This window comes from Carassius gibelio, chromosome A4, assembly GCF_023724105.1.
Source record: "Carassius gibelio isolate Cgi1373 ecotype wild population from Czech Republic chromosome A4, carGib1.2-hapl.c, whole genome shotgun sequence".
Lineage (NCBI taxonomy): Eukaryota > Metazoa > Chordata > Actinopteri > Cypriniformes > Cyprinidae > Carassius > Carassius gibelio.
In genome coordinates this window covers 25,121,016-25,140,425 of record NC_068374.1, presented here as the reverse complement: position 1 = coordinate 25,140,425, position 19,410 = coordinate 25,121,016, and the positions used below count along the sequence as shown (strand labels likewise).

Below are 19,410 nucleotides of genomic sequence, written 5' to 3'. Positions count from 1 at the left end.
TTCCAGGAAGAGGGGATTATTTGAATATAATGGCATTTATGAGCTGCAAGAAGCTGAATGTATGTAAATCCCCCATGGTAATATTTGCATGTATAATCCTGATGGTCCATACCATCATTGCCTTTTGCAGCATTCAACCCTGTGTCTTCTTGCAAATAATGCCGTACATGTTCAGTTATTTTCATTTATGGCATGGCTCCTTATACAACATACATAAGGCCTGCCTTAGCATCAATCACATTTTAAACTAAGCTTTTTCAAATCTGTTTGCAGGGATTTCCCCTTCAGAGAATCCATCATTTTTTAAGCTTATGGACGTCAATCTAAATTGAGAGCATCTACAGGGCCGATTAAGGACATGGATATTTGCGTACTGTACAGTCACTGCATGTTTCAAACATTTTCAATATTTAGTTTAATTGATCAAATTCATAATGTTTTGTCACTTGATGTTTAGAATCTGTTTCATAATTACCACCCTTAGCTTTGAATGATGTCCATTATGTTGTGTTTCTGCACATTGCACCACGTCTCAAATTTGAATGAACAGTTTGATATTATCATCATGGTCTTTATAATGCCATACTGATGCAAAAGGTGTCACATGCTTTGCAATGCAAACATACAATAGGCTGTGTTTTTATCAGATGTACAGTACAATGTGAATACTTTAAGCTGAAGTAGTCCTTTGAAATGTTTTCTGTGCATGTAATAGCCCTTGCCCTTGAACTGACCTTTTAAATCCTGTTTACTCGACTGCATGAACTGTTAAGATATTCACCAAGCTAGTGTCAGGTCCGGTCATGTAAATAGATAAGAGATGTCAGCTCCAGAATCAGTTCAGGTCCTCTTGCCCTCAACCACTGACAAATTTCAGGTAAACATGCGTGTACATTTTTATTCCCTGTCACTTGTAAGATTTCTTCTGAAATCCCATCCACCATGAATTTAATGTTTTGTCTAAAAAAATAACAAAACACAAATATAATAGTTTCCCTGGAAAATGAGATAGATTGATAGATATGCATGCATGCACAGAGCATGTCAATTTAACAGTTTTGTTAGTGTAAATTAAACATTGACTTTATTTAAAATAAAATAAAAACTCTGATATGGTTTTCAGATTCTTCCGTCTTGGGAATAGTGAAAATAAAAAAAGGGAACTTGGATAGGATGATGTGTTCTTCTAACATGCTGAAGCCACCTAAATGTTATTGTGACTGCAGAAACTGTGACGGTGCACTTGCTGGGTCAATTACATCCAATTTCCTTGTCAAATTTAATTAAGTTTAGATTACATGGAAAACAGTGCTATCTCCACGATATCTTTGAATGAACAACTAATTTGTACTGCGACAAGGAGAACACCTGCTTTAAGCAGCTCTTTCTTGGGAATAGTGTCAATATTTAACAGAGAAATAGTCACTTTTTTTTGCGCTGATCAGGTAACCAGTTACCTCTCTTGGAAACGTCTGCAAATATACAGCCTTTGTACACACAATTCACTCTAAAAATCCCTGGAAAATATGAAGTGACTCAAAATGTTACTCAGAATTTCCATGCTTTGCTGCAAGCTAAGAAAAAAAACATGGAGGGGCAGTGGCAAAGCTCTTGGGGGATGCAAGGCACGAAGGCTTTAACGTGCAGTTTCAAAAGCATAAATAATGTTTTGATATTGTAATGTTAAAATACTGAATACTAATATTTAAAATGATTTTTTTAATTACAATTTATTTTATATATATATAGAGAGAGAGGGGGGGGGGGGGGGGGGGGAGATGTATAGGTACTTTAAAATGTGAAATTAAAACCACCAGTAGGTGGCAGCAAGTCACTCTTAATAAGTGAGTCATTGCGATTGAACCGAATCATTTAAACGGTTGATTCATTCAGGAACGAGACGCAAAACAGTGCTGTGGCTTTGTTTGGAGTTAGTTTATTGGCGAAATGGAGCAAAAACCAGGCAATATGGTGTCTAAAACGTAAGTCTCTCAATATTAACTTCTTGTTTGTTGAACTGTTGTTCTGTTCAACTGTTGTTCAACTGTTGATGAACCATTTTACATTTTTGCGAAAATATGGCACTCTGTGATATTGATCAACTATATGAAATGATATGAATATATACATACCCACATATCTTAAATTTTGGGTGCCTTCTAAATGCATTTTATTAAATTGAATCATGTTGCTGTTTATGATGAGGGAATTCGCGAGTTTGACTAATCTAAATCATTTAATTATGCAGCATTTTGAAGTATTTATTTATTTATTTATTTAACATTTAAATAACTGAAATAGTGTTTCAGCTTTGACAAATCCAAAATCATATATGAATCCAGTCCTGCAACTCTGTAAAAACGCGAAACAATTAAATATGATGTAACAAAAGCAGGTCTAAATTTAATACAGCAATCGAAACACAATTTGAAGTAAAGTTTTATTGAAAACCAGGGGAACAAATCACCCCCAACCCTTAATGATTATGGGGGGTTCCCCAAAAGCCCCCCCTCAATTCGAACACTGTGGAGGAGGCCAAGGAAAACTGTAGAAAGGGAAAAGACTGGGAATATTTCATCCATGTTTTTCACACATTAAATCATGCAAGACAAAGTCATGCAGCACGCAAACACTGTTGTGTTAAAAAAGCACAAATGAACCGTCCTATTAACCAAACAAACAATTTCCAAACACCAAATACAGTTGGATTATCTGTATTTCAGAATATTAGAAACCAGAAGTCTGTAGGATGTGGGTTTTCTGAAGGTTTGAGAGGTTGCCAGGCTGTGGTGTGTACATTGATGACCGGTGATATTATCAGTTCTGCACATGATTGGCTCATTTGGGGGCAGAAATAAAAGAGTGTTTTATGCTTTTTCCCCGACTAAAATTATGTTATAGTTCCCAAGTCCAGAAAAAGAGATACATAGTACAGGAATTAAAGCTATGCTTGATTTTATTTCTCACTTTCTAGGAGAAAATCCATTCACCCTTGATGCAGCACTGTTGTAAAATGATATTAGTGGAATTTTGTAGTGGAAAAGAGATGATGTCAGACTTAGATATAAGATGTCCTCAAGGAAGACGACAAATAAAACTGTCAAGAGTGTACTGGATCTGAGATATGTTGGCAGAAAGACCTTTTATGCTGATCTGAGATCAGTTTCTCAATGAGTTAGGTATTTCCGGTGGAGTCATAATAAATGGGGACCTTTTTAATTTAAAAGTAATGGCAAAATCAAGACAGCAGTAGGTAATCATTTTTAGCGAATGCTTACAATATAATACTATTCCTATGCTTTAACTGAAAGACTAAGCATGAAGAGAAATGCAGGAATTTAGCACCCAAGCACCCAAGTAGAATACACTGAGCAGCATATTTGTTGAAGGGATAAAATTATGTATGTTTCATTAAACCAAAACAGGGGGTCAGATTAGTGAGGAATTTGACAGGAAAATCCTATTTTTCTAATAACTGCTCCGCAAATAGCAGTGAGGAGAAAATAAGAAGCTTCCGACCTAGTACGTTATTTTTGGTCTGTTTCATAAATTGCGATTCAGTATAGAATCAAATATTCCCCAAATACGGCCAATCAGCATGCAGGTTTATCACGACGCCCTCCTGAGGTAGGGTTAACACAGGCCAATACTTGTTGACCATAAAAGTTTTAACAAACCATGTTGCTAAATTACCTCTTGGTTCAGAATGTGCAATAAAATACTAATCCGGTGGTATATTTTATTTGCAAAAGTACACACCCTTGTAATGTTGGTGAATGGTCAGGACCTGTTTAAGCAAGTTTTGAGCTTATAAATTAAAAGGGTTTTTTATACACTACCATTGAAAGGTTAGTATGTAAGGGGTTAGTATGTTTTTGAAAGAGGGCTGCATTAATTTGATCAAAAATACAGCAAAAAAGTAACGTTGCTAAATTTCAAACTGTTTTCTCTTTGGTAATATATTAATGTGATTTATTCTTGTGATGAGGTGAATTTTCAGCAGTCATTACTCCAGTCTTCAGTGTCACATGATCCTTCAGAAATCTTGTGTTGCTTTATGTGTTTGATGAAACTGCATGACATTCATTTCAGGATTCTTTGATGAATATAAAGTTAGAAAGAATTGAATTTATTTGAAATGGAAATCCTTTGTAGAATTATAAATATCTTTACTGACACTTTTGATCAATTTAATGTATCCTATCTGAATAAAAGTATTAAAAAAAATGTAACCCCAAACTTTCGAATGGTGGTGTATATGTTAAATAATTTCTTGTTGTTGTTGTTGTCTAAAAATTGATTAAAAGGGCTATTTTTCATGTAACTTTTCAGTGGTACTACGTTATCATGAAGACACGTATTGGGATATACAGTATATCATAGCGCAAGGTACTTTCCTGTTCCCAGAAGTTCCTCGGGCAACCATGACATCAAATGATCATCTATGTCTACAGTACAAAAATATAACATGGTTAATGAGCAAATCATACATAGTCAAAAAGCATACAGTTTCAAACTCCCATGTCTCAAACACAGGAGGCAGAACTTCTCAGACATCTGCTTCAATAAAAGGATAGTTCACCCAAAAATACAAATTTGCTCATGTTACCCTCATGTTGTTCCAAACTCATATGGCTTGGTTTTTTCTGTGGAACATAAAAGAAAATGTAACATCCCAGTGAGGTTTAACGTCAGTGGGCACTTGTTATTTATAGTGAAAAAAGGATCTTAAGATCTTTAGTTAAAATGTTCTTCACACTATAGAAACGTTTAACTGAAAGGTTATTTGGGAAACCTAAAATAGTTATTTTGGAAGCTTTATTTTTTAAGTGTATACTTTCATGTTCTTTTTGGAACTTGATAGTTTTGGACCCCATTGACTTTAATATAAAGACAAAAACAGCTGCAACAATCTCCAAAATATCGTCGTTTATGTTCTACATAATAATAAAGAAAGTCCAAGAGTTTGGAATTATATAAGGTTGAACTATTAATTTTTGGCTGAACTCTTCCTTCAAAAGAGACATGGGCACACCGCGTGGCCACCTGTATATTTCTAATATTTGAATTACAGGTAGAAACCGTCCGATGTTCGTGTAGGCCAATGCTCCTTACAGATACTGCTCACTCGCTCATTACAAACTGACTGTAAAATATCTACAGGCCGTAAACTTGTTAAGTGCGCAATGAAGGACACTTAACATTGTTATGATATCCTCCATAATAATGAGATTCAAATTCTGTCATTCTGTCACTCGCCCTCACGTCGCGTCCGAATCTTAACACAGAAAATGGAATATGTTTTGAAAATTGTTGATACGTTGAAAGTCAACGGAGTACAGTGTCCTTTCGGACCCTGTTTACGTTCATTATATGATCAAAAACAGAATATATGTGGTCAACAGAAGAAAGAAAGCCAAACATGTTTGGAATGTTATGAGGGGGAGTAAGTAATGACAGATTTAAATTTTTTCAGTGATCTATCCTTTTAAAGTAGTCTTTGGGCACAAGATGAGGGATTCCAGGCAAAAGATCCTTAACAGGACATCAGCACCTCTATTATAACTGGATCTAGGATCCATAGAACCTCAGCACTTATGGTCATCACTGTCCATCTGGTTCTATACATTATAAGTGTAGTCTGTCAGGTAATCCTTCAGCCGGTTCGGCAAAGGGAGTTCTTGTACCCGCCGTGTGGTTTTATTGATAGCAATACGACACAGATGCTGCAGAGACGGTGTGGCCGTGTACACCGGGGTCGTGAGCAGCAGCTGCACGGTGCCTTTGGATGGGGCGATGGGGGTAGTGCTGCCTTCACAAGACGTCCGGGACAGCTGCACATAATGCTCCACGAGATGGACGACGCTGTCGAACTGCTTGAGTTTGGGTTTGACCAGCAGCACCGAGTCTAGCTTGAACTTGCCGTCCTTGTATTCGATACGCAGGTTGGTGGGTCCCACGGATGTCATGGCGGAGATGGTGAAGAGGTAGTCCCTCTGAGAGCTGTCCCGGACCAAAAAGGTGCCCTCCGACGTGTCCTGCAGGATCTCCTTGGCTTCATTGGCTGTAAGGCTGCCCCAATACCAGCCTGCTTCCGAGAAAAGAAGACACAGAGATGGTCATACGTATCCTCTTCCACAGTATCTGTTTCAGTCGTTTGCTTGTGTAACATGAGACCCATAACGTTTCCCTCTAAGGACACGCTCACAAAAACAGTCATATCCTGACTATTATGTTCGAACGGCTGTTGTTTTATCAGCCATTTTCTGACTCACTGCAGAGATTTTGGCTTTTAGAAAGGATGCACTGCGTCTTTCAACATCTCAGCTGATTTAAAGAGCTAATTCACATCTGATAATGCAGCAAAAACCTAGCATTTCTGAAATGACCTGTTCAATGAACATTAATTGAAAACCTTAAGGCAACTGTGGCATAGCAAGACTAAACAAGTCTGCACTGTATCATGAATTTCATATTTTTCCTGAAATACTGAACTAGAACATGACTATTCGTCTTGAGAGTATAACATTTTTTGATTGCAGATGCTTGACAGATGTTCCCAGAAGCTACTCGCATTGTTTTTCTCAGCAACAAACAAAATAAACCCCAAAATGGATCTCAATGCAGCATCATAATGACGGTATGCTGCGTTCTCTTTCATACAGCGCAGTGCTGGACTAAATTTGCTCATGCACTTGAAACCAGAAACGGATGTGACAGAGACACAAACCACCGAGGACAAATGTTCCAGCCAGACCAGGAAATATAACAAAAGCTTCACAGACATGATAATATCATTCTTTTGTTGCACAAAAAGCAAAACGAAACCAGTAAAGGCTTTGTCAGGAAATTCGCATACTTATTCACTTACATACTTCATATGAGTGTCAGGAATGGGGGCTTATGGGACAAAATGACAGAAAGTGACAAAAATGCCCCTGGAAGTCAATATGTGGGGGGCGAAAGCAATGCAATTGCAAAAACATTTGTATTTGTAACATCTAATTTAGTTCTTAATATCATTTTCTAGTTGATGTTGAATACATTTTAATTACGCTTGAATAATTTCCAGTTGATGTTGAATTAATTTTAATTAGGCACTTCAAGCTTAATATCTAATTAATATGGATTAATTAATGTATTAGATTCAAATATTGACTTAAAACAATGAATATATGAACAGAAAATAAATGCCCTCATAAAATTGGTTAAAAATATTGCCCCCGGAAATCCAAACATGGTGAAAATTACCTCTTAATGTAAAAAGTAATTACTGGATTGACATACTCTTTTGTTGACATTCACTTCTCTGATATTTTCATGATTCTGTTCTGTTCAAGCAACAGCATGAAAACAACACACCAGATGCAAATGATATCACACAAAGGAATACAAATATAAATAGCAGTCCTTTTCAACCATTTGATATTCATAGAATGAAATCGCAGCTGCTTTGAATATTTCTACAAACCCATGCCAAAAGCAAGTTGGAGTTATGAGATTAAAGTACACTTAAAACGACCTTTAAACATTTTATTGAAATGTTATTTAGAAGGTTAATCTTTTTAAAATCGGCTGTTATCACTTGTAACATCAAATTTAAAGCACTGTGATTATGAATATGATCATTCTTTTTTAAAGCATATAATCACTTCATGTGACTGTGTTGCATTCAACATTAATGCAATAATGAGTGCAACAGGAGCAATCGGAAAGAATATGGAAGTAGAAAGAGCAGTAAACGTTTACCGGTGTTTTTAAGGTCTCTCATGGCAGTGGCAATGCGACTCTGCTCGGACTCCGCGACTTGGGTTTCGGTTTGCGATCGCCTTTCATTCTCGATGCTTTCCGTGGAGTCGGATGAGTGACAGGTCATTGGAGAACAGCTTTCTGCATCCAGTCAATGTCTATAATTATCCTCCAAAGACGACTGACTCTTACAATCAACCAAAACATGTGAGAGAGAAGTCTTCCACAGCGTCCGTGGATTTCGTGGCTGTGCCGATCTGAAAATACAGGCATGTTTTAGACGACGGAATTGGAATTGAACAGGTTTTGTTTCAACGTTTTTAATGTTGATAAAATATTTCCATGTTTGCCTTCTGCAAATTAAATATGTTTAAAAACTACAATGTATCCCTAAAACTGTGTACATTAATGTCAAGTAGCCTACAAGGAGAGTTGGTGCTACAATCTTCCACATCGCCATGAGTGTAAAACATGCGCATGAATGCATTTACAATCAAATTTAATTATTCAAAATATTTTTGAACAATTTCGTCACCCTCGTTTCATTTTACATATTTAATTCAACAAGGAAACGTTAAAAACGTTTAAAAACAGGAAACGAATATGCAAAATGCATGAAACGCTAGGCACTCAGTCACACAATTGTGGTGAGCCTAGCAGCACTGTCCTGTTTTATTCAATATTTGTGTCTCCAGCAGAATGGAAAATGTTACAACCCTTCCCGTCTGCTCAGACGTGGTATTTATGGTTTTTTAACACGTAAATGAAAAGCTTGTGTGAACGCTATACCACACTAAACAATAATGATACCAGTTCAGTCATTTAACATTCATTATCATACTCGGAAATTCAGTTACACTAGCCATTCTTTCGTCTTACCTTAAAATTGTTTTTGTCCTGTATATCCTTAATATTCAGACAGACCTACAGCCTCTGCTGTCACCTCAGAGAGGGTGGTGCTCACATATGATAGTCATTTCACCCCTGCAGCTCCTTTCTTATTGGTTATTTGAAAAGAATAATAAAAACTTTCATAAAGTGGTAAATGAAAGTGATAATTTCATGTTAATCTCTCTAAGGAACAATCCAAAGGTCAGCTACTGTTGTTGTTTTTTTCTGTTCTTGTTTTTAATTGGATGAAAGAACGAAATGACAATCTTCATAATCTCCACTAACATTACAAACGCCTGTCTTCTGTGAATGGCTCATTGCACACGTGCATGAGAAATAAAAACAAAGGCTGCCTTCAAGAGACTTGGGAGGGATACGCAGAACTGCCTTTACTAGGAAACTGCGTTGACAGCTCCTGGTGAATGATAGTGGGACGAATAAGACAAACGACTGGGTTTCCTTTTCTCCTAAACGTGTAAATGAAGGGTTAGATGCCGCTGCTATCTGAGACATAATGAACCAGAGGAAAAAATAAAGCAGAGCATAAATTTTGGACATAAATTTGACAGTCGGAGAAAGCGCACATCACTTACCTTTTCTCTGAGTGAAAGCAGTAAGTGATCAAGTCCAGCGCGTTTCACGTTACAGACGCACTGTAGCACCATGATTTAGACCCATCATTTATTAATATATGTGAAACACTGATCACTGACTCGCACGCACTGATGCTCAGCAGGTCGGGACGCGTTTTTCCTCGTATTCGCACGGATTCTTTCGGGAGCGACGGTGCCTGTCTCGCGCTGTCTGCAAGCGCGCCGCGCGCGTCGTGCGTCCAAACGCGTTACAACGCGCGCCAAGCGAGCAGGATAGGCTACATAGAATTACTCTCTCCAGCAGTTTAGTGATATTCCAACCAACCTATTTCATCTGCATTTGTTTGTGTCAGTGCGTGTGCGCTCGTCGTAAACGACTTAATCCAAATTTAAAAAGACTGGTATAGGCTACAAAAGACTAATTTCCAGGAACTTTCCAGGAATCGTATCACGTGGTCAGACATGCGAACGCTTTCTTAAGGTCGTGCCAACTGGCTATTTTGTTGCCATACATTTATATCACAGTCCATGCTGCATGTAATTATAATGTTATTTTGTTTTATTGTGAGGATGTTTTTCATTAGAGGCCTAATTATTTGTAATTTATTTACATAAAGGCCTAATATCATAACCAGCAATGAAATGCAAGGGGCTGGCTAAATATACTGCCATACGTTCAATATAGCACTTGCCAAATCTATTTTGTTTATTATTCATTCTGTTACTTTACTGGAGCAAATTGTTTATTTCTTTAGGAAACATCTGTGATGGGCATGCTTTTATATCATCTGAATCCGTACAGTTTTTAAAGAAATGTAAATGTTTTTTTTTTTTGTTTTTTTTTTAGATCTGTGTACAGTTCTGTCTCTGTCTCTCTAAAGTGCCACCTTAAACCAGGGATTTATTGCCTATGACCAAACAAAAATAGAAGAAGCTGTATTAATTTGGGGGTTGTCTGTGTAAAAACCCCCAAACCACAATAAACCACCTGAATATCCATAACACAGACAAACAGACAGACAAATGAAAATTCTGTCATCATTTACTCACCATCATGTTTTTTTCAAACCTCTGAGTTTCTTTCCTCTATTGAACACAAAAGAAGATATTTTAAAGAATGTTGGAAACCAAACAGCGCTCAGTAGCCATTGATTTCCATAGTATCTATTTCTACTGTATACTACAGAAGTCAATGGGTACTGTCAACTGCTTGGTTACCCACAATCCCTTTAACACGGCGCTCAGAGCTCACTGTAAGTCTGATGCCTCAGATGACCTTTGCTCACACAGACAATTCATTTACTTGATAGTTTTATGGATGGGGTCATGCTACATGTGTTTATAAACCAATTAGTTGCTCTTTAAAGTGAATACAATTGTGGTCATACATTCTCTTCTTTAGAAAAAAAAATGACGAGGACCTGGGAGGGAGAATTTGGCAGACCAGTCTCAGACGACACATGGAACTGTGTCCTCAAGCAGGTTCAAATATCATCAGTGTGTGCTTGGCACTCATTCCAATTTAAGATGCATAACACTTATATGTCAAAAGTCAATTGAGCCCAAATTTACCTATGTGTAATGTGCTAAGGCCAACTAATGTAATGACACTAGGTCAACCAACTATTGCTCAATGTTGTATTTAAGCCTCTTTCCTCCAGCACAGGTTCCTCTTGAAGCAGTATAGTTTTCCTCAGAAGAGTCATGGTTATCAGCATCACTGGGTAAAGTCCTTGCTTTTTCTTCCTTGTTAGAATGCAGAGCAATGCTACTAAATTGGAAGGAGGCAGTTCCACCCATCCGGTGGGTGATAATGTCTTGGCTCCACCTCGAAAAGATCAGATACTCATTAAGAGGATCTGAAAAATCTCCCTGTTAAGCCCTAAACAGATGTACACATTTTTTTAGTTTGTTTGAAAGTGTGTTTGTATATACATGTACATAAGTGAGAGTGTATGTGTGTATACAATCTTTTTTTTTTTCAATTATATTCAATTATAATATTCAATTATATAATTATTTCCGCAGGGTTGAGGAATTGTGTCAAACTGTTTTGTATTGAAAAAATAAATAAATAACATATTGCATATTAATTGTCCACCTTTATTTTTTGTTTAATATAATAATAAAATAATTGTTGCTGTTATTTCTTCCTTTTCTTAAACCATTTGACATATGCTTTTGTTATTTTTCTTTAACTATATAACAAAAAATAAATAAAGCATGAACAAACAACAACAACAAAATCCCAAATCCGTTTTTGGTCTTGGTTCACCTCCAGGCCGGCAGAGGGCAGCAGTTCAGCGGACGTACGTTGACTTCGCTCTGACGCCACGCCCACGCGCGCGGCAAAAACAAAAATGACGTGCGCGCGGTATTTCCCTAAAATTTAGATTTAATTTTATTAATTTTTGCAGAGATTATTGATAGAAGCTCTATATTTTCAGGAATATACAAGCAATAAGTATTTGTTTTGTCCGGCAACAGTTGCTCATTCGCATTCTAAAGGTGAGCATACTGATATTGATATATTTATAGCGTCAGTGCTTTAAAGTTATTACTACTGCTTAAATTAAGTGAAATTTACGGTTTAACATTGATTCCGAGTGGTTATAAAGCTTTAACATTACATTTAATTGTAAAGTTTAACTAATGCAGCTATATTTATTGTGCGTGTAACGTTAGTTATAACACAGCCAGCAAATCTCCTGTTTACACTTAACCTTATGTGGTTCATTAACAATTTTTATTTTATTGAGACTGTACAGGACCAAAGTATAACAGATCTTTGCAAATCACAGACAAAATATCTTCTTTTTAAGTTACTTTTCAAAATGTAAACATTGAGCCATAAAACATTGTTAATATTTTGGAGGATGTACATTCAGTATTAATCATAAAAATAATTATAATGCCTGTTAAAAAAAAATCTGATTTACAGAGTATTTTGGAAATACATGGTCATGGATTCTGCGGAGACGAGATATGGCCATCTGCTGCAGCCGCTGCGGGACCTCACCAAGAACTGGGATATTGACTTGGCCAGCCAGCTCGGAGAGTATCTTGAGGAGGTGAGAAAACACAGACTGACTGATCAAGAACCTCCTTAACTGATTTAAAGCTTCATATTCTAGCCCATTCTGTGTTGACAGCTCGACCAGATGACCATTTCATTTGATGGTGGGAAAACCATGATGAACTTTGCAGAGGCTGCACTTTTAATCCAGGGATCAACTTGCATCTATGGAAGAAAGGTAAAATCTTTTATTTTATGTGTGCTACAGCGATTGATTTCGGGAAAAAATATGGATTTAGAGATTTTTGATTAAAATAAGTAGTTTATTGAATTACTTTATTTACTCTATTTAGTTATTTTAACATTATTTATGCATGTCAGAAAGAAATAAGATTATATTTGATATTAGTGTTTTAATAATAATAATAATAATAATAATAATGAAAACAGGATATTTAAACACCCTCAGGCCATCTAAGATGTAGAGAAATTTAGCATTACATCACTTGCTCACCAATGGATCCTCTGCAGTGAATGGGTGCCGTCAGAATGAGAGTCCAAACAGCTAATAAAAAAACATTACCATGATCCACATGACTTTAGTCCATCAATTAATGCCTATTGAAGTGAAAGGCTGCGTGTTTGTCAGAAAGAAATCTACCATTAAGGCAATTTAACATTAAACTTAAGTTTCTGGTCAAAACACCAGTAATACAAAGTACTATCTGTAAGATGCAGAAACAAACTCCCCTACATCTTGAATGCCCTTTTTTATTTTTGGGTGAACTAATACTTTATGTCGCAAACTTGAATTGAAGATGCTTTCTTTAAAAAATGTTCTGTTCTGAATATTAAGGTGGAGCTCCTTCACACTCTGGTGTTTCAAACATTGGACTACATCTCTAACAAAAACAAGAAGTAAGTGTTCTTGTCCTGGACCTCCGGTTTCTGTTTAATCTGTTTAAAGTATGTGCAGGTGGTTTGTTGTCATGCTATTTGTCTCTATTTCAACAGGCAGAACAAACAAGGTTCTGCATCAGACGGTAACAATGAAGATGCCCCTTCAGGCAATCAAGACAATGATTGTGAGGTGCGTAAATGAGCAATAAGGCTTGTTAATTTAAACGAAAATAAAATGGTTTATATATCCGTGTGAATAATCGAGTATTTATGATGCAGTTTGATGAGATTGAGCAGGATGAGAATGTCAACTCTCAGAATATAACGATGAAAGTGCCAACAGAGGTGAGTTAGGTTTCACCTCATCAAAGATTTTGTTTGTGTGTGTATTGGACATCCATGCTTTTCTGCGGTTGTCTTTGACTGCGCTAACTGGGATTAAATGTATGAGTAAAGTTCATATACTTTTGATATTTACTAATATTACTGTGTTTAGCAATTAATAAACCTGTATAGCAATCATTGTGAGTTTTGGTTTGGGTGTTTTTTAGACTAATTCTTTCGTATTCTTATTTTTTTAGCCAGTGAAGATTATCCGTCTCCCTCCTGAATCTCTCATTCCTGTAGAATCACTCGAGAAACAGAAATATCCCCTTCTCAGGTAAAGACAGTCCAATAATACCAATCAATCAGGAGAATATTGTCTGAACAAGTGACTCAGTTGCTGGAAATTAAGTTCACACTTAAAATGCTTTACCAAAATGTTTGTTAATCGTTATCGTCTAGTCCTAAAGGGGAGCTTCTTGGCAGCTGTAAGGATTTTCGAATTAATAATTTCACCATGGACGAATCCGGATTGATGCGTCTGGGCTCTTCCCACACTCACTTCCTCAAAGAGGTCACAGAAATCCAGCACAACTTCTCTGTGCATGCACCTGTGCCCTTAGACAACGGTGAGGACACAGACTTATCGTGTGACAGATGTTTTTTGACCGGGAATTTACACTAGTGTTTCAAACACATTTAAAAAAAATTTAACTTAGCGCCAAATTAAACCTGAATCTTACTGCTATTTCAAGACTAATAGATCTCTTTTGTTGTCATCTGGTGTCCAGAAGGTGTAGCTCAAGTTGTTGGTGGTAATGATGAAGATGATGTTGGCGCAGAGGTTCTTCCTCCACTGGAAGATGATGGGATGGAGGTGGAGTCTGAAGAGAGGGTGGAAAGGCATCAGGTATTATTACAGTTTGTGTGATCTAATGAGGATATGTTTGGCATTGAGGTAAAGGTTTGTTAAATGTATTTTTTTTATTGGTCTAGGCCCCCAGTGAGGGGAGGATGTTAAGACCGAGACCTGCAGTACAGCCAGTTCCAGAGGAACCCAAGCAGCTCAAGGTATAGAGCGGTGCACTGACATTAAATGGCCACTTTTCTTCACTCTAACTCAATCAAGTAACCACTTTCATGTTATACGTTAAATTACCATGATTTTGTAGGTATATTATGTTGCCATTCATTCATGGTAATTCATGTTGCATTAACATGGTCTTACAAAATTAATCAATACCTTGTGCATATTCCAGGAAATTGTGGACCCTTGGAAATGGCATGATACTTACGCTGTGTTTGGGGAGGACAAACCCCTCAAAACAGGTTTGTGCTTAATCTGATGATGATTAATCTCCCGGTTGTGTGCCGTGATGTTTTTCCATTAGAATAACTCCGTTATTCTTTTCCATTATGGCTTTTTGCTGTTGGACTTCTATTCTCTTCTCGACTCTCTAGGGAAGTGTTATAAAGTGCCAGCAGGTCTTGAGGAGTCTGGAAAGAGGAAGAGGAAGGGTCCTTCAAAACTTCAGGACTTTGGGAGCTGGTACTCTAAAGCCTGTAAGTTGTTATCAGGCTGTTATTAGAAAAAGGAATAGATGACATTACTGTTTGGATGACTGAGAAGTTCTTTTCTTTTACAGTTGAGACTGCGGATCGCAAGCTTAAGAATGGACCCGCTTTTCCTGGTAATACTTTTTACCTGGTAATACAGTTTTCTCTAAGAAGTTGTTGAACTTATACAAATTATGTTTTTTTTTATTTTTTTTTTATTGTAGACCTTAATTACATCTTTGTGAGTAACATGGGTCAGCGTCTGAAAGTACAGAAGCAGATACTCAGGAAAAGGGTAAGTACAATTAAACAGTCCAGGATTTTTCTATTCATTAAACAATTCAGCATATTAGAAGGATCTGAAGGATCAAGTGACACTTAAGACTGGATTCATGGGTAAAATTTGGATTCATGGGAATTTGGCTTTGCCATCATTGGAATAAATTGTACTTTAAAATATATTAAAATGTAGAACAGTTATTTTAAATTGTGATCAAATTTCACAATAATACTGTTTTCACTGTATTTTTTATATAAAATAAATGCCTCGGTAAGCATTAGAGACTTCTTTTAAAAACAAAAAAATGATACTGACCCTAAACTTTGAATAGTAGTGTATTTGTGATATGTCATATAACCCAAGGTATTTTCTGTTTTAGGGTGTTTTTGTCTCTGATGAGGAGTTAAAGAGAACTTTTTTGGAACCAGAGAATATCGAGGACCGGGTCGAGGTAGTCCGGCATCCAGACGAAGAGGGTTCGATGCATACACTAACATGCATGCACTCAAAATGATCCAACCCTACACCATTAGGCAGTATTTGCCTAAAAATGCACCAAACATAAACATTTTGTGGAATTCCCTCAATTTTATTCAGGTGAGGACTTTTCAGATGAGGAACATGACAATTTGTTTGATGACCTTGCACCTGCGGAGCACCTTGGTGAACGGGAGCAAATTTTCCATGACTTGCATACGAGCCGGATGAGTTATGAAGACCTGGTCAAGAAGAGTGTGGTATGAAAGCTTAAGATCGATTTCCAGGGAAGTAATGATTCATGAATTGGAGCGTGCTAGTTTATTCCTTCTGGTTTTTCTGTATGTAGGACCTGTTTCTGGTAAACTCTCAGAAGTACGCGCAGGAGACCGCGTTGTCTCGAAGAGTCAAAGAGTGGGAGGATGGAATCAACCCTCATCTTGCTGCTCAGGTAATGTGGGATGATTCTTGCAAGGTTTTGGTAACCGGTTTCTTAAAATGTTCATCATAGGAAAAAAAAACTATTAGTTTAACCCCATTAAATAAGTGTCTTCTCATTGTGTGCACAGGAGACCAGTCCAGCTTTTGACATCCATGAGTATGGAGACAGAATTGTCAAATCACTCTCTGACGTGGGAGTGAAAAAATCTTTTGCCTTTGTCGTCAAAGGCAAAGAGAACACAGAAGCCTGCAGATACATGCTAGCTGCGCTACAGCTGGTGGGTATAAAAACTAATGACCCCTGCTACTATTAACCTCAGAGTCTAATTATGCATTACCATTTAGGGTGTCTTTGCCAATTTGAGAACCATCTATTTCTTTGACTGAGATTCGTACTGATACTTGAGTTAAAAACATAACCTGACAAAAATGGCAGATTATGACCTGACGCCATTTCTGCATTACAGGCTAATGATTACACAGTGGAGATCGACAAGAGAGAGGGGCTCGAAGACAGCGTAGATACTATAGAGCTCACGCTACTGACTACACAGAGGGCTCATGAACGTCTCAAAACCTACAATGCACCCTCTGCTACAGATATTCTCTGATCTTTTGTTTATTGCTTATATTTTTTTTTCCTTTGGCCCCAAACAGAAGCTATTTATCACTGACAGCAACAAAGAGATAAAATCCAAAAATAGACTTTGTATGCTTTTCTTTTCTTGGTCTTTTTTGCCAGGTAATTCCTGTATTCTGATATCCATCACATCACTTAGATTTGGGTTTGGTCTTTAAATATGCTAGGATGGATGCGAGTCCTGAGATGAAGGCATAACAGGTGTTTGAGACCTGCCTTGCATTTTAATTCGCTAATGTGTCATTTTTGACTCAAATTATGATAAAAGGCTGTAAAATGGTTAAAAAGGTCAGTTTCTATGCATTCTCTAATTTTAATCTTTAAGTAAACTGCATGCATGTACCATTTTTTTGTAGAATTATATAACAAACATAAAAATAAAAAAATGCTGCTGCACTATTTAAAAAGTCATTTCTGTGTGTGATGTGAGTAAATAGCAGGTGCAACTAACATATAGTAGCAGTAAGATGTACAAGAACTGTTTCTGGATTTTTGTTGTTATAATTTGGATTAATAACCATCTTGGGTTGTTGCTATTATATGTACTGCACAGATTTAATCTACTACACAAGTTTAAATCAGAACTGGAACATCCCCCCTAGGTTTAAGTAATGTTATACGCTTTTATCACTAAAATATTTCTGCATTGCTTTATTAGATTTGTTTTTAATTTGGTACTTACTCTCATTTCTGTTGTTTAATTTTCCATCCATTTACTTTATTTCAATAACAAAAAAAATACAGATTTAGTTTAACTTAAATCACAACACTTAATTATGAACATAAGGAACTAGAATGTGGTTGAAATTAGGCTTTATTGTGCAAACACATTTTCCATTATTAAGATTAATCTGGAAATAATTTAACATAGTTTTTCATGTGATTACGTATACTTTCAGCGATCTGTACATCATTTTTCATTCTATTGTAGTAGTCCAGGAAGAGTCCGTCTGGGTTAACCAGGTAGATGATGATGGTGTGGTCCACAATATAATCCCCATCCTCATCTTTAGGCCCAGCGCTGGCATAGACCCTATAATCCCGTCCTGCTTGCTTCACTTCCTCCGCAGTACCTGTCAATCCAATCAGCCGGGGATGGAAATCTTTCACATACTTGGCCATGGCAGCCACGTCATCCCTCTCAGGGTCAACCGTGATAAAAAGCGGCTGGACAGGGGGCAGGCTGGGGTCTTTATCAAGAGTATGCACCACATTGGTCAATTTATCTAGCTCGTCTGGGCAGATATCCGGACAGTGGGTGAAGCCGAAGTATAAGAGCACCCAGCGGCCCAGGAAGTCACGTTTGGTCCTTCGCTGTCCTGTGTGATCCAACAGACTGAAGTCTCCCTGTCCGACTGCCACTTTTCTCAACTGCTCCACTCTCTCCCTCTGGATCTTCTGTTGTTTCTCCTGGTAAACATACCACCACGTACCAATAATACCACCTCCGAAAAGCAACGTCACCATTAAGCGTGTTCGCAGTTTAATCCCTGCTGTTGACCCTGGGTTTGGCGTTTTAGAGGAGCCTTGAGAGTAAAAAGCTCTTTGCTCTCTAAGAAACCATGGTAGACGGCAGTGTCTTGAAGGAAAACCTTCAGCTGGTGTTCTAATATGGGGCATATGCATCTTTTTGAGAGATCTGCATGAGGGGAATGTGGCTTTTGGGATATGATTTGAAAGCCGACTTATTTCTCTCATTGTTGAATGCTGGATGCTCCATGACCTCACATGCCAATCCAGTCCTCTGAGGCAGCGGAGTCCCAACATCCTCCGAATAACTGATGGAGACAAAAAAGGCAAAGCTGAGCAACTTAAAATATTCATGATAAACTCCAGTCTGAATCCTAGAGATCTGTCTTCCCACAGTCACACTTTCACTTTCAAGTGGAGAGACCTTGAAGATAGGCTTAATAAAGCTCCAGAAACAGGATCACAATATGTTTATTACTAATATATTCATGATAAATTATACAGATCTACAAAAGAATAAGCATAAACCATCAGTACATAAACATTCAATGTCTAATCATCAGTATACAAGTATATAAATATCATAACATTACTTCATCTATTGTTCTTCTGATACCTTTAACTGAATTTTGCATTGATTTGTTAAAATCTTTTTGTAATATTGGTAAAGAATAAATGAAAAAAAAATGACGTATTGGATCCCGTACTGTACAAGAAATGCAATAGCCTTCTATGACATGTCGATGATAATATTAGCATGCTAACACTAGCTTAAAAAAAAAACGTGTATACCACTGTCTTTGGTCGGTGCAAAAGCATGACTGAACACAAATTGAAATACAAAATGACAGTTGAAACACGTTTAAATTATACTAACCCTGAGACAACAGTCGTCTGTCCTTAGATGTAAACTTGAGCTCCACATGTAACACACATAGACAGTAGGTAACACACAACCAGCACACAACAGTAAGACAATGTCAACCTTGAGTTTCGAGCTCGCAGATTCATTTACAGCATGCATTGAAGGTCATGTAGAAATGTTGTAATTTTAAACAATATATTTATAAAT

At 37.1% G+C, this 19,410-nt stretch overlaps 3 protein-coding genes across 9 annotated transcripts; 1 reads left to right on the top strand and 2 right to left on the bottom strand.

The window, feature by feature from the left end:
* Positions 1 to 1,866: 1,866 nt before the first annotated feature.
* On the top strand, positions 1,867 to 17,279 carry ncaph2 (non-SMC condensin II complex, subunit H2). 5 transcript variants are annotated; one of them, XM_052577915.1, is made up of 20 exons: positions 1,952 to 1,982; positions 10,636 to 10,957; positions 12,175 to 12,304; positions 12,386 to 12,487; positions 13,106 to 13,167; positions 13,264 to 13,339; positions 13,429 to 13,494; positions 13,731 to 13,810; positions 13,936 to 14,102; positions 14,265 to 14,383; positions 14,470 to 14,544; positions 14,733 to 14,802; positions 14,935 to 15,036; positions 15,120 to 15,164; positions 15,255 to 15,325; positions 15,690 to 15,786; positions 15,908 to 16,047; positions 16,137 to 16,238; positions 16,357 to 16,506; positions 16,696 to 17,279. In XM_052577915.1, exons 2-20 carry the CDS (start codon positions 10,938 to 10,940, stop codon positions 16,837 to 16,839), a joined length of 1,818 nt encoding a protein of 605 aa, XP_052433875.1. In that variant the 5' UTR covers positions 1,952 to 1,982; positions 10,636 to 10,937; the 3' UTR covers positions 16,840 to 17,279. The 5 variants fall into 5 exon arrangements, with proteins under 5 accessions (XP_052433867.1, XP_052433875.1, XP_052433885.1 ...); XM_052577918.1 differs by lacking the exon at positions 1,952 to 1,982 and adding an exon at positions 8,037 to 8,052; XM_052577907.1 differs by lacking the exon at positions 10,636 to 10,957 and having other exon boundaries at positions 1,867 to 1,982.
* Positions 2,427 to 10,054, bottom strand: LOC127974586 (suppressor of cytokine signaling 2). Of its 3 annotated transcripts, none has more exons than XM_052577965.1 (3): positions 9,234 to 10,054; positions 7,750 to 8,006; positions 2,427 to 6,091 (listed from the first exon to the last, which is right to left on the bottom strand). In XM_052577965.1, the coding sequence occupies exons 2-3, from the start codon at positions 7,874 to 7,876 to the stop codon at positions 5,622 to 5,624; spliced, it is 597 nt and encodes a 198-aa protein (XP_052433925.1). In that variant the 5' UTR covers positions 7,877 to 8,006; positions 9,234 to 10,054; the 3' UTR covers positions 2,427 to 5,621. The 3 variants fall into 3 exon arrangements, with proteins under 3 accessions (XP_052433925.1, XP_052433942.1, XP_052433933.1); XM_052577982.1 differs by having other exon boundaries at positions 2,427 to 6,088; positions 9,234 to 10,042; XM_052577973.1 differs by lacking the exon at positions 9,234 to 10,054 and adding an exon at positions 8,629 to 9,217.
* A 385-nt stretch (positions 17,280 to 17,664) lies between the features above and the next one.
* On the bottom strand, positions 17,665 to 19,322 carry LOC127974573 (protein SCO2 homolog, mitochondrial). Its single transcript, XM_052577939.1, has 2 exons — positions 19,216 to 19,322; positions 17,665 to 18,646 (listed from the first exon to the last, which is right to left on the bottom strand). The coding sequence occupies exon 2, from the start codon at positions 18,633 to 18,635 to the stop codon at positions 17,715 to 17,717; it is 921 nt and encodes a 306-aa protein (XP_052433899.1). The 5' UTR covers positions 18,636 to 18,646; positions 19,216 to 19,322; the 3' UTR covers positions 17,665 to 17,714.
* Between the last annotated feature and the right edge of the window lie 88 nt (positions 19,323 to 19,410).